This window comes from Apium graveolens, chromosome 2, assembly GCF_009905375.1.
Source record: "Apium graveolens cultivar Ventura chromosome 2, ASM990537v1, whole genome shotgun sequence".
Taxonomy (NCBI): domain Eukaryota; kingdom Viridiplantae; phylum Streptophyta; class Magnoliopsida; order Apiales; family Apiaceae; genus Apium; species Apium graveolens.
The window spans coordinates 242,036,230-242,049,875 of NC_133648.1; the positions used below are offsets into that span (position 1 = coordinate 242,036,230).

The 13,646-nt window shown below is 32.9% G+C and overlaps 1 protein-coding gene across 2 annotated transcripts; it reads right to left on the reverse strand.

Annotated features, from left to right (window-relative positions):
- Window positions 1–3,883: 3,883 nt before the first annotated feature.
- Window positions 3,884–12,103, reverse strand: LOC141708253 (ABC transporter C family member 10-like). 2 transcript variants are annotated; one of them, XM_074511770.1, is made up of 13 exons: window positions 11,988–12,103; window positions 11,534–11,670; window positions 8,891–10,972; window positions 8,405–8,725; window positions 8,243–8,329; window positions 6,945–7,529; window positions 6,699–6,863; window positions 6,121–6,415; window positions 5,754–5,968; window positions 5,373–5,678; window positions 5,157–5,220; window positions 4,835–5,074; window positions 3,884–4,504 (listed from the first exon to the last, which is right to left on the reverse strand). In XM_074511770.1, exons 3-13 carry the CDS (start codon window positions 10,934–10,936, stop codon window positions 4,392–4,394), a joined length of 4,437 nt encoding a protein of 1,478 aa, XP_074367871.1. In that variant the 5' UTR covers window positions 10,937–10,972; window positions 11,534–11,670; window positions 11,988–12,103; the 3' UTR covers window positions 3,884–4,391. The 2 variants fall into 2 exon arrangements, with proteins under 2 accessions (XP_074367871.1, XP_074367870.1); XM_074511769.1 differs by having other exon boundaries at window positions 11,945–12,087.
- Between the last annotated feature and the right edge of the window lie 1,543 nt (window positions 12,104–13,646).

Below are 13,646 nucleotides of genomic sequence, written 5' to 3' on the forward strand. Positions count from 1 at the left end.
TTCAGGCGCCCTGTATAAAATTAAAAAAGTATGTGCCCCAAGTCTTAAAAACAAAAAACAATAGCAAATACATATAATAATAAAAATTAATCCAAAATTTAAATTTTTAATATAGTGATAATTAATTTAACATTTAAAAAATATTACAAGTACATAAGAGTATAAGAGTAAGATAACATAATTATAAATAAGAAGATAATCACATAAAATTTAATTCATATGTAAACTTATTTACATCTATATATAAACATTAATTCATTTATTAATATTTCAAACTTAATCTTTTATTAATATGTAAATATTATTATAATTTAAAATAAACTAAATACCTAAACACTGTATTATTTAAAATTTAAAAAGCAATCTAATGTACAAGTTCTTTAAGAAAAATTACAATTCTCTTGTATTTTATTATCAAGATTAGTAGTATATTGTACTTATCAAAAAGATTAACATTCTTATTCCCCTAGTAATTCTTTCCTATTTTTTTTAACTTATATAATATTTAGGATTAGAATATTATTTTATAATTTTTCTAAAGATAATAATTTATAATTATTTAATATTTATTATTTTCTAACCTTTCTTCTATTTGTATATTTTTTTATTAGAAAATAAAGTTATACAATGTTTTTATTTTTTCAAACAAAGAAAAAATATTTATATATACTTACATCTAGCATATGTGCAAATGTGCCCCAAAAAATTTTAGGGCCCTATTCCGTCCAACACTTGGAACACCCTTAGAGGCACGCTCTGGATAAGAGTCACTTTGAGTCACTTTGCACCCTATAATCATATTCACCTAGTCTGAGAGCAAGATGAAAATTGGTTATAATCATTACAATAATATAAAACCAAAAAGTGGTTTTGGTGCTAAAATAACATTTATTATATTTTACAACCAAATAATTTCATATTTAGCTAACATTTTATTCAACTAATTCACTTATATTAAAGTGGTAAAGAATGATAAAAATAACTGTTTTTTTACCAATCCGGATGAAAATATCAATATTCAAGAGGGGTGGCTAAATTTACCGATTTGATTCCCTTTACCCAATGCGTATTACATGCGATCTAATCCCCTCTTCTTCAACTTGTTTTCTTCAACAGATACAACCTCACTCCCCCTCTTTTATATACTTATACATACAAGATAATAAGTTAATAACCCAATTGATTATAATATAATTTGATGAGAATCTAATTACTTAGCAAGACAAAAGCTGGATGTATATATATGTTCATATGTATTTGTGAGCACGTTGTATCTATACATCTGCTCGTGAAGGTAGTGGGCACAATAATACACAACAGTCAACAATTCTTTGGATACACATATAAGAGTTGGGTATTCTTGGATACCCCAATCATATATGCATATTAGATGTATATATAATCCAAGTTATAGTTGAATACCCCAGTGTTGTATGCGTACTAGTTTGTTCAACACATGTTACCCTGTCATCACATGCGTATTAATTAGTCCCAAATGCTGGTTGCGTATTCCATCCGTTATTTTCAACCACCCCCGCTGAGAACTGATATTCTCATCACTTTCGTTTAAAAGACTGTTACTTTTCTCCATCAGTCAGGATCTTTACACTCCATTATTAGTTATATGATGATTTGGTAAGGATTATTGTAATAATTCTTGATCTCAAATATAAGACCAAATATTTTATTTATCCATTTATCTATCCATGCATAATTATGCATTTGGAGTTTTATATTTTTTTTCCTATATTATTGCTATAAGAATAAATATAGGTATGCATTGAACCTGTAAGCACTTTTAATTCGGTGGTCTTACCTATAAGTATTAGCTATATTCAAAAAAAATTATTAAATTCAAATATATATTAGCGAAAATAAAATTATAATATTTAATAAAATATATTTAATGCTAATATTAGAACATTTTTTTTTGAAAAATAATATTAGAACATTTTTATATTTATGTCAATATTTTAAAGTAAACTTTACAAAATAAAAACAAATAATTATTAAGATTGATTGAAAATATAATAGCATACTTAAAAATAAATGAAAAAAATGATTAACAAACATTACTACATATAAATAAAATATATGATGACTAAAACATATCTTTTATATTAGAATTTTTATAAATTTAGTTAATAATAAAATAACATTTTTATATTTAACATCACATGATATTTATTATGTTCTAAATAAAAATATAAATAGTGTATCTATACATATAATATAATAATGATGAACTTATATAGATAATTTTTATATTATAATACTATATAAAATATATATGTACAGGCCTAGGTTTCAACTAGTTGTAGATGAAAAAATAATAATATATAAATACATGTACAAACCTATTTTCACACCATTGACATTACATAAAAATTAAAATAATAATACATAAAGACACTTACTGACCTAGGATATTTATTGACCTAAGATTTCAACTGGTTGATGAGGTGATCGCGGTCCGGTTTGGTTTGATTTATATGTTAAACCGGAACCAAATCGCATAATTGCGGTTTTGAAAAAATTCAAACCAAACCACCCCTCGTAACCCAATAAAACCAAACCACTCGGTTCGGTTTTATTCGGTTTGGTTTAACGGATTTTGGCGGTTTAAGACATTTCTTATTAGTGAACTCGGGAAATAAAGTAACATTTTTTTTTCTTTTTTTCTAAGCAACATATTTTCTATCTAAATTTTCTTTCTTACAATTTAAATAAGTAATAATATATTTATTTATTCTATCGTAGTAAAGTATATCATTCGTATTAGTTGCATATGACTAACGTCTAATAACATGTTGATTAATTAGTTGCAATAATAAATGTTCAATGTAAAAGTAATAAAAAATTCATCAACATTATTTTTAAAGGAAAGCAATACCCAATACACAATTTTAGTTACTGATTATAGAATATAATTGTTTTATGTTATATAATAATAAATATAAAATCGTGTATATATATATATATTAATGCGGTTCAGATTGGAAGCGGATTGGTTTAAGGTCAAATCAAAACCAACCCATAACCCGCAGATTTTAAAATAGTTGAACCATACCCGCAAACTACATTTCGGTTTCGGTTTGGGTCGGTTTAATATCGGTTCGGTTTATGCGGATTATGCGGTTTGACCCGAACCGTGATCAACCTAAAAAACAGTTATACATACACACCTGGGGTTTGGTTTGAGAAAATTAAGAAAAAAAAAAGCTGGACATGACGTGGAATAATATAGAGAACGAGACGTGGATCAACAAATATAATCAATTCCCCGATAGCTATAATTTTATCTAAGAGGTAGTTACGGTTGGAGTGGGACAATAGTTAAAATAGGTGTTATACCAAACAGAATGTCGTTGGAGATGCTCTCACCAAATCTTTGAATAACATTTCTACAATAAAAATTTGGCAATGGTATCACAAACTAGTCTGAACCAGAGTACTAAAAAGTCCTGCGCTTGTCTGAGCTGTTAGCACTTAGTGTTGGTGCTTCCCTTCCAGATAAAAAAGTGAGAACAAACATTCGGTGAACAATTTATTTGTTAGTTATCACGTTCCACTGGTGAAACATGTAGCAAATCAATGTCATCGGAAGTTTTTTTATGCTATGTAAACTCAATTTATACTCCTCCACTGCATTCTTCTTAAATGTATATATGCAATATGATCGAAAATTTTACCATCATCTAGGATCTGGTCTGAAGCAAACATTCAAGGCAAATCTAGGATCTGGTCTGAAGCAAACATTCAAGGCAAATCCAAAATCATGTCAGACTTGAACTCTTAGTTTAGAGATTATATGCCAAATTTTATAAAACTGAATCTGGTCACAGGATTCAAAAAAAAAGTGATGTAGAACTGATAGACCAGATTTCCCAGAAAAGGTAGCAGAACACTTGTGATTCATACATTTTAAGAGCTACAAAAGAACAGTAAAAACAGTCCAGACAACCTCCGCAGCCAGATTCCTATCAGAGTCATGAATTATCTGAAAATAGAACTGCAACATTTTATACGTAACTCCTATTTATAAAGAAGTACATGATGATTCTTAACTATTCGGAGTTATAAATGAGCATATAGCAGGCATATCTCGGAAGGTATTGCACTTTTCTTCTTCTTTTTCAGTAATACCACATACATCCTACTTCTCGGTTACTACTCAACTTATATATATATATATATATATGTGCCAAATCTACTATAAGCAACCTTCCCGAATAATAGAAGCTCTTCACAGCTCAGTGATGGTTTCTCCTATAGTAGTTAATGAGGCAATCGGTACCCCTGCATTATAATATATATCTGAGGAGTGATACATGAGCATGTTACATCTTGGAGACAAGTACAATCTTCTACATCCTGTTTTCTTCTACAAGTCAATGAGATTCAGCAGAGTGATAATGGGACCAATATTCCTTGACAAGCCGCCCAAACAGTGAACCGTCTTTCTTCATCAAATTCACTGGCTTGTCAAATTCCACAAGTTTTCCTGAGAGAAAATCCAAAGATACTCCAATGTAATATTATTATAATAGTCAATTTACACAGCATATAATCTTCACTGAGGACTTGTGGAAAAGTAAGTTAAACAAAACAAAATGCTTTCTCAAGCGATAAATTCGAGCTCTTTATATATGGAATGGTAGTTTCCACAGGTTTCCAACTTTCATATGGAGTTCTCTCTTAATTATATGTTTTATGTTACCTTTTAATTTTTGGATTCAGATCAGGACCTATTTATTCGATAGCTAGTGTTTGTAAATAAAAACAAATGAAGGCAGACATACATACAGTCATTCAGCAAAGAAAGGATTATTACCATCACTTATAGCTAAAACCATCATGCAATCCATCACTGTAGGAATTCTATGGGCCACCGTGATTACAGTGCAATCAGCGAATTCAGTTCTGATAGTTTTCTGCAATATCAAGTCTGTAGCATTGTCAATTGATGCAGTTGCTTCGTCAAGGACCAATACCTTACTCCTTCTCAAAAGGGCACGACCTAAACAGAACAGTTGTCGCTGTCCCATGCTCCAGTTGAGGCCATCTTCTACCACTGAAATGACAGTTTGGTAGTTGTTACTACTAATGACCACCATAAGAAGGTATCTGTAAAGTACTTAAATGATGCTAAGTACCTAAAGAATCAAGACCAACTTCTTTCTCTTGAACCGTCTCTCTTAGCTGACACTTCCCAAGGACCTTACATAGCAAATAATAAATATTAGATAAGAGATATTCTGCAGCGGCTGTAGCCCAGTAAAGAGTATAATTGCTATACTTAATTTAGTTCTTCAATATGTAATTTATTACTATTTGAACAGGTTCTTTAAAAGGAGTGGCCTAAAATTTACCTCCCAAATTTCCTGATCAGTGTGCTGAGATAAGGGATCCAAATTGTATCTGACAGTTCCATTGAAAAGAGTAGGATCCTGTGGTATAATCCCAAAACGTGACCGTAAATCATGAAGTCCGATGGTAGAGATGTCAATTCCGTCCACAACTATCTTCCCTCCTGAGGGCTCAACCAGACGAAATAAGGCACCTATGAGGGTAGTCTTCCCGCTGCCTGTCCGACCAACAATACCTATCTTGTTGCCTCCTTCAAATGTGCAACTGATCCCTCTAAGAACAAGTGGTGCAGCTGGCCGATATTTGATCTGCTTACAAATAATTTCTCTAAATATCTTCAACAGCTTATAGCAAAGATAAGCAATTCAAAAAACAAAGCGTACCTGCAAATCTCGAATATCAATTTTACCCACAGCCGGCCAATTGACAGGGGGCCTTTTATCCTCTATTACTTCAGGAGCTTCACTTGGTATATGCATATATTGCTTAAGCCTTTCTACTGAGATAATATGATTTGCCAAAAGGCACTGATTATTTATAGAGCCAACCAATGACAAGTTTAATGAAAGACCGTAGGACAAAGCCATTCCAATAAATCCTGCAAGGTCCCGGATATAGTAGTGGTCAAGAATTATTTATAACAAAAATAATACTTTAAAATTATCATTGCTGAATATTTTAAACAAGAAGAGTTATATTACAACATTCCCTGAATCACAATTTGGTAATACAGATAAAAAAAATACCAACCAGAGCTGAAAGTTCCAGAAGGAAGCAGAACCATGCAAAGTGCTGATGAGGAGAGAACAGTTGCACTTAGTGTTTCCAATCGTTGGATCAACCACTCATTTGCTGCAAAATTGTGCAAGTATGGACTGGCATTTGTATCAATGAGGTCAAGGTTCTTCAAAAAGAATCTGTTCTCCTCCTCAAATGCTCTGATTGTCATAGCCCCGGCTAATGATTCTGCAAGGTGGTTAGCCACCAGAGACTTTGTTGTGCCATTGATCCGCATCAATTCTTTTGCAGAGGAAAAGTAGTATCTCTGTTTTCCATAATGCCAGAAGAAATAAATATATATAGACGATCATTATCTTTACAAAAGAACTATTCTTTAGTTACTCCAAGTTTGCGTAGGAATTAGAATAATGACTTGCTGTTATATAGTTTATCCTTCTAATTACTTGCCAGCAAAAAATTGGACAGCACAAGGAAGTTACTAAACTTTTCATGTCAAAATTAATATTCAAGACAGTGATTATTTCTATCGACATGCTTAAAAACTACTATATGCTGTTACATGCATACACAATTTGTGAGTGTTTCACCTGTAAGAGGATAGCCAGATAAATCATTGGAATGGCAACAAATAAAACTTCCCAAGTAACAACAGTAATCACTCCGAGATTAGAATAAGCGTTGATAGAGGCTGCAACAGAGAAGCTCAAGCTAAATGGAATGTCAATGTCAACAATACTTAAATCAGCTGAGACCTGTAGAAAGATAATCATATTCATAGTTATAAATTAACTTTTTGGTAAAAGAAAGGACCAAACACATGACCTAAAACTTACCCTGCTGAGTATTCTTCCCAAAGGTGTAGAGTCATAAAAAGACATTGGAGCACGAAAAAGAGATTCTAACAATTTTGAAAATATAAACTTCGAAGAATGCAGACCAGAAAACACTGAAGCCAAAGATCTACCGAATAAAAAAAATGTTGATATGAACCCAATAACCAAATACACAAGAATCAATTTCAATGTGCTAACTTCGGGATTCTCTACATTTGCAGCCATCCAGGAATTCTGTAATATCTGACAGGTCACAAAAGCAATGTGGGAGACAACAGCCAACGAGAACAGAGGTAAACCTCTGCCCTGATTTATGTACTGTATATAAGGTTTGAGGCCAGCATCTCCAACTTCGCGTTCCTCTTGCTTAATTAGTTGATCATCTCCTGATGCTTTAGATTTCTTCTCGGGCAAAGTTCTTGCATCTCCAGAAACACTCTCACGCTCCTGGTAAGGATTTATCTCTGCAGGCCTCTCTGAACCAGCAGTTATTTTATGTGCATTGACCAAATCTTGGAAATCTCTGCTTGATGCCATCAATAGATGGTACGGAGCAGCATGCATAATTTCCCCGTCTGACATCAACTGTCAACAAAATGAACAAATTGGTGATAATATTTAGGAACATCAACATAATGAGTTACACCTTTCCAGGATTAAACCTTTATAAGGAAAGTGAAGTATTGGCATATGTGTCAAGATATTATATACAAAATTATAACGAAAGTGAAGGCATTGGCAAATGTGTTAAGAAACTAATCAAACTATATACTCCTAATATTTTATTCCCTTCAATAGCATGATATAATCTACTCCCTCCGGCCTCCGGCCCCTAATAATAACATTTTGAAATGCATGTTTAGGAGTAAAAAAATATGTACTTACATTTAATAAAAGTTATTAATTTTTATATCTAATAAGAATTCAAAAATTCAAAATCTAATTTTGATATAACATTGGCAACAACTATATGTTTTTTACTCCTAAATATGTTTTCCAGAAAGTAAAAACTATTATTTAGGAGCGGAGGGAGTACTATTTTCTATCTTGTCATGCACGGGAACATATCTGGTAGAGCACAGGAACATATCAATCCTACGAATAATTTTGAAAATACTTAAAGAGCTACAGGCTAAAGAATTCAAAGGGCTGGCCATGTATAAGGCATTGAATATGTTACCAAATGAATTGCATTCAGCACATAACATTACATAACCAAAGAAATCCCGATAAATTTACACTTATACATTTTTTGAAATAAAGACAAAAAAAGGAAGTGTTGGATATATTCAACTCACCAGAACAGAATCAAATGCAGGAAGGAAATCAACTTGGTGAGTCACAAGCAAGACTGTCTTTCCTAAGAGAGCATCCATTACATATTCCTGTCAAGCATATAATTAGATTTAAGCAAGTATTCATTAAAATAAATTCACTGCTATTGTAATAAAGGTATGCACATTGAATAAACTGGTGGCAGTATGTGCATCCACGGCACTGAATGGATCATCCAAGAGATATATATCTGCATCTTGATAGAGAGCACGAGCAAGCTGAATTCTCTGCTTCTGCCCACCACTTACATTCACTCCTCTTTCCCCAATTTCAGTGAGATCACCATGAGGTAGAAGCTCAAGGTCCTTCACCAACGAACACTTTTCTAATGTGTCCTGATATCTGTCATGATCCAGACTAGATCCGAAAAGAATATTTTCTCGTATACTTCCTGTCTGGATCCATGCCGATTGAGAAACATAAGCTATATTCCCATACACTCGCATCTGTCAGGTGAAGCATACTGATTAGTTACCCTTATAAAAGTTGAAGCCATGTCACACATAGATGGATATCCATTGACAGATATCTTTTACAACTAAAATCCCAAGACTTGCAAGGAGAGGTTGAAATTAAAAATAGTTGCAGGGAAACACAAAATTACAACTTACAGTTCCATTAATACTTGGTACCTCCCCAAGAATTGCTGCAAGAAGGGTCGACTTGCCTGAGCCAACCTCTCCACATATGGCAACCTTTTCACCCATTCTGACCTCTAAATTGATGTTTCGAAGTGTTGGCTTCAAATTATTCTCATCCCAGGAGAGATCAGCAGACTTAATTATAATGTTGTGGTTTGTAGTTTCTCTGTTCCACTTGTGCCGGATTTTTGAACTATCCAGTTCAGGTGCCGCTAAAAAATTTAAGATTCTTGCAAATGCAACTTTTGCCTGAATAACAATACCAATAACATCAGGAATACATCTGATGGGATCCTGAACAAGGCGTACTGTTGCAACAAAAGTGAACACATTGCTAGCATTTAAGGGAACTTCAAGGAAATAGCAGGCCCCAAAAGTAGCTGCAGAGACCATTACAGGGGACGACCAGAAAAGAAAGCTATTATATGCTCTACGCAACTGAACAGCTGATAGCCATTTATATTCTGTTGTCCTCAATTTTTCTATGGCGTTCTTGAAATGAGTCTCCCACGCATACAGTTTAAGAACCTTCATATTCACGAGAGCCTCCGAACTAGCCTTGAGCCTCTCATCCTGTGCTACCATAAGCTTAGACTGGAATTTGTGCTGTAATTTAGCAAGGGGGGTATTGCAAAGAACAGTAAGAATAATGGCAACCAATGAGGCAATCGTAGCAAGACCAACTGAGCGGTACAGGATTACAAGAGCGAGGCAGAGTTGAAGGCTTGTTGTCCACAACTGATGAAACCAGAAAGGGAACTCTCCAATTCTATATGCATCAACAGTAACATAATTCATTATCTCGCCAGCAGAGTGCACTGTCTTTGCAGCATTGGATAATCTGAGTTGCTTCTTGTAAATGGCTGCTGTAAGCAAAGACCTAATTTTTACACCTATGAGTCTGCTCCTAAAGTACCACTGTCTTTGTGACAAGGATTCCAAATTCTTTGAAAAGAAGAGCAATAGAGCTAATACATAGCCCTCATATTTAAAACTTCCTTTACCTTCAGCAACATTAATGAAAGCATTAAGAAGCAGCGGTCCAGCAGATATTGTAATTATTTTTAGAAGTGCAAAGAATCCAGAAATGAATGTGTCTCTCTGGTGGCATATAAAAATTGTCCTTAAAATTGATGGCTGAGTCCATGGATCCTTGGCTTTCTGTTTGTTGAGTTGTTCCATGAACAGCGAGTAGCATGTCTCTGCTTGGTCTTCTTTGCGCAATTTGGGTATATCTTCATCCAGAAGAGTTTTCTTTCGACCCCTTTTCATTAAAGGATTCAACCACCAGAAGGACATCTTACTGAAAAAGCCAGCTGAGGCAAGTGGAGTGACAAGGCCAGCAGGATCATTTTTCATGCCAGCAGCATCACAGTCACCGTTTAAGGGGGTATAAAGATCAGACCCATTTTCATTACTTTCTTCATGAATTAAAGACTTGTAAGTGCATAGCAACAATAAACTTGCTCCAAGAAATGAAAACACATCCAAAGCTATTTTCATTGCTAACTCTTTGTGAGAAATAGCAGCAAAAAGAGACAGGCCAAAAAAAACTCCACCATATATAAAGGCAAGAACTGATAAAATGCGTAGTGGGGCTCTTGAAAAATGCTTTCCCCAAATACTCACGGCTAAGCTTACTACTAACCATGTCAGTCCATGAAACAAAGCTAGCAACCACCAATTTAAAGGAACAATTGCTTGTTTTCTCCTCAACCTCTCTTCTAATGTCAAAACCCCCCAACACAAGTAACCCAGTCCCAAGACACCATTATAAATAGCAGATATCAGCTGCAAACGTGAAACTCGACGAGAACTGTGTGTGGATTTGTCTGGCCTCTTGAAAAATATATTGAATAAGAGCACGGCCAAAAGCACTATGTCAAAAACAAATATTAACACATGATTGAGGCATGAGGATGGATGAGTCAAAAGCCCCAAGTCAGAACCACAAGGCCCCTGATTGCCATCTGGACAGTCAGATTTACTACATAACAAGGTCCATAACTCATCCATTTCTTCTTCTAATCCACTTTATCCTTATTATGAGCTCTACAAGGCAGACCAATACGAGCATGCATCAGATGTTACGGAAACTCGAGCATACCGGCAAATTAACATTAAAAAACAGTACACATTACTGTACAGACACATGCTAATACCAATACAATAAAATGATCCGCAACAAACATAATTAGAAAATAAAGATCTAACATTATATTAGAAATTCAATTGGACCTTGCAACAAATTAATGCCGTAAGTTGTGTGCTCATATTAATTGTAAAGAAATTCAATAGAGCTTCAGGATACAGCACGACGAGTTCAGATAATTTTTTCAACGCAAGACTTAAAAGTTCAATTAATACACTACTGATATAGAAACTCTCAATATACAAAAAACCAAACGTAATTAGCATGTCTCACTCAGAAATTAAGGTCTAGGTAGAGTAAGACATACGTAAACGTCACTACTGAGAGTAACAAGGCAATTTAAGCGCTTAAAACAAGTACGGCTATAAAAAGGCATCCAAATATATTCAAAATAGCAATACAATTGATAGTGTTAGCGCAATAATATGATGATAAATTGATTACATAAAGCGCGAATTCACCTCTTTCAGCTCCTCCTCTTAGATTCGAAAACACTCTACGCCTATTCGCAAATTCGAAATCAAATCATAAAATCATGAAATCAGCTCCTGAGAATGCCTCAAATGCACACACACACTCAAAATGAAATGAGTGAGCGCTGAGACATATAAAATAGTGAAAAACATTAAAATTAAAAGAAACGAACAAAATGAGCATAAGATCCCACAGGCCACAACAAACATTCTGACATGTAATCAATAATATAAAATTAATACTATAAAGGAGTATAAAGTAATGAACAAATACAACTAGGCCAGCTGGAAAAAAAAACTCAACCACACAAGTAACCAACCAAGGAAATAGGTATTGTTTACTATAAAAAAAACAACTTTCAAGTAAGCTGAAATTAAAAATTTAAAACAGAAACCAACCCAGAAATGTATGCCCTAAGAAATGAAAGTTATGAATGATTACGTGTATTTATGGGGGAGGATGGTATTTAAATGAGATTGTGGACGTCAACCAATATTGACGGTGTTTTATATGAAGTGGAAGACGTATATTAATTCGCCCGCCTCTGTTTGCATCATCATCAATAATAAGTTAAATTTAAGGGGTCTCATTCAATGATAGATTTCTGAGCGATTAAACAACATATTTGCACATGCCTACTATGCTACTGAGAGTATTGAATTTTGATGGTACTTTATTTTTGTTGGGTTATATATCTTTTTTTATTTTCATACATTTGTTTATTGGGCTTTTTTCGTAAATACCCTTGTTTATTTTGAATGATTTGTTGGATTGCTTAATAAATACTGTTCCGACCCATTAAAATTCGTTTACTTTCATATTTGTTTCATATTCTTCTACTTTTGTGTAGTATATTTTTCCCTTTCGCTTTTGTGTAATATTTTAAGTAAATGAATTAATAATAAAAAATATATAAATTTAGATATAATATTTATGAGTAAATATAATATATATATATTGTAACATATTGAAAAATTAATATAAATAAATAAAAATTATAAATATAAGAATGTAAGTATCAATTTATTCGTATAAGGTTAAATTCAAGAGAATTTACCAAAATACTAACTTTTCTAAATTTTTTTGTAAAAATATTATCTTTTCAAATTCATTGCAATATACTATCTTAATTATTTAATAATTATACTATGCTGACTGTGCGCTGACTGTACCTATGCTGAATGTGCGCTGACTATACCTATAATGACATGACAGCTGACTGGGCAGGCTGTGTGGCTACTGATGTGGCAGTGGGCCCCGCAGGGCAGCAACCTAAAATGCAACCAAAACCAACCTTAAATGCAATCAAAACCAATCTTAAAAGTAACCTTAAAAAGTATTTTTACAATTTTTTTTAAAAAATGACAGTATTTTTGTAAAATTATTTTTAGTCTTCGGTATTTTTTAAAAAAGTCCTAAATTCAATACTTTTATATCATTTACATAATGAAAAAGTAAATACCTTTTGTCGTGTATCAAATTTTCAGGTTTTGAGGTAAAATTCTTGAATAGATGTATAAGAGTAAATCTAATCTTCATAAAGAATATATTTGATATTGAAATTTCACGGTATAACTTTTGAAAAATACATTAAATATTATGGTATCTTATCTAATAAAGATTTAAATTCATTGATTATGGTTGGTTTTATTGAAAATCTTAAATTGTTCTAAAAATTTAAAGATAAGCTAGAATCAACACTAAATAGTAAATACAGTTCTTAAAAATTCAGAATTCAAAATATATATATAAACCGTATAACAAATCACATCACGCGTGAAAATGTCAAGGAAAATGACATTGATAGATAATCACGAGCAAGCTGAGCTATAGTACTAAATTATATTTAATTTTCAAGTGTTTATTAACAGAGACAGTGGCCAGGTATATCATTAAATTTATCATATTCCCTTTTTTGGAAAATTAAGAATTTCAATTTTATTTGTGGTGGCTCAATATCTGCACGGTAAAGACAAATAATATAGTGAGCAAATCAAACCTTAAATTGGTTTAGAAGATGGCGGGTAGCATTTTCGTCACTGCACACGTTTCTCTTGTTACATATTTTTTGTTTTGTGATGCTGACATGTACCGGCAATA

Bases quoted from the DNA above. Each gene is read 5' to 3' on its own strand.
- LOC141708253 (XM_074511770.1), bottom strand. From the start codon at position 10,936: ATGGATGAGTTATGGACCTTGTTATGTAGTAAATCTGACTGTCCAGAT. The intron at 6,864-6,944 runs GTAAGTTTTAGG...ATCTTTCTACAG, and splicing joins TGGGAAGAATACTCAGCAGG to GTCTCAGCTGATTTAAGTAT. The intron at 5,221-5,372 runs GTAAATTTTAGG...TTGCTATGTAAG, and splicing joins CTGATCAGGAAATTTGGGAG to GTCCTTGGGAAGTGTCAGCT.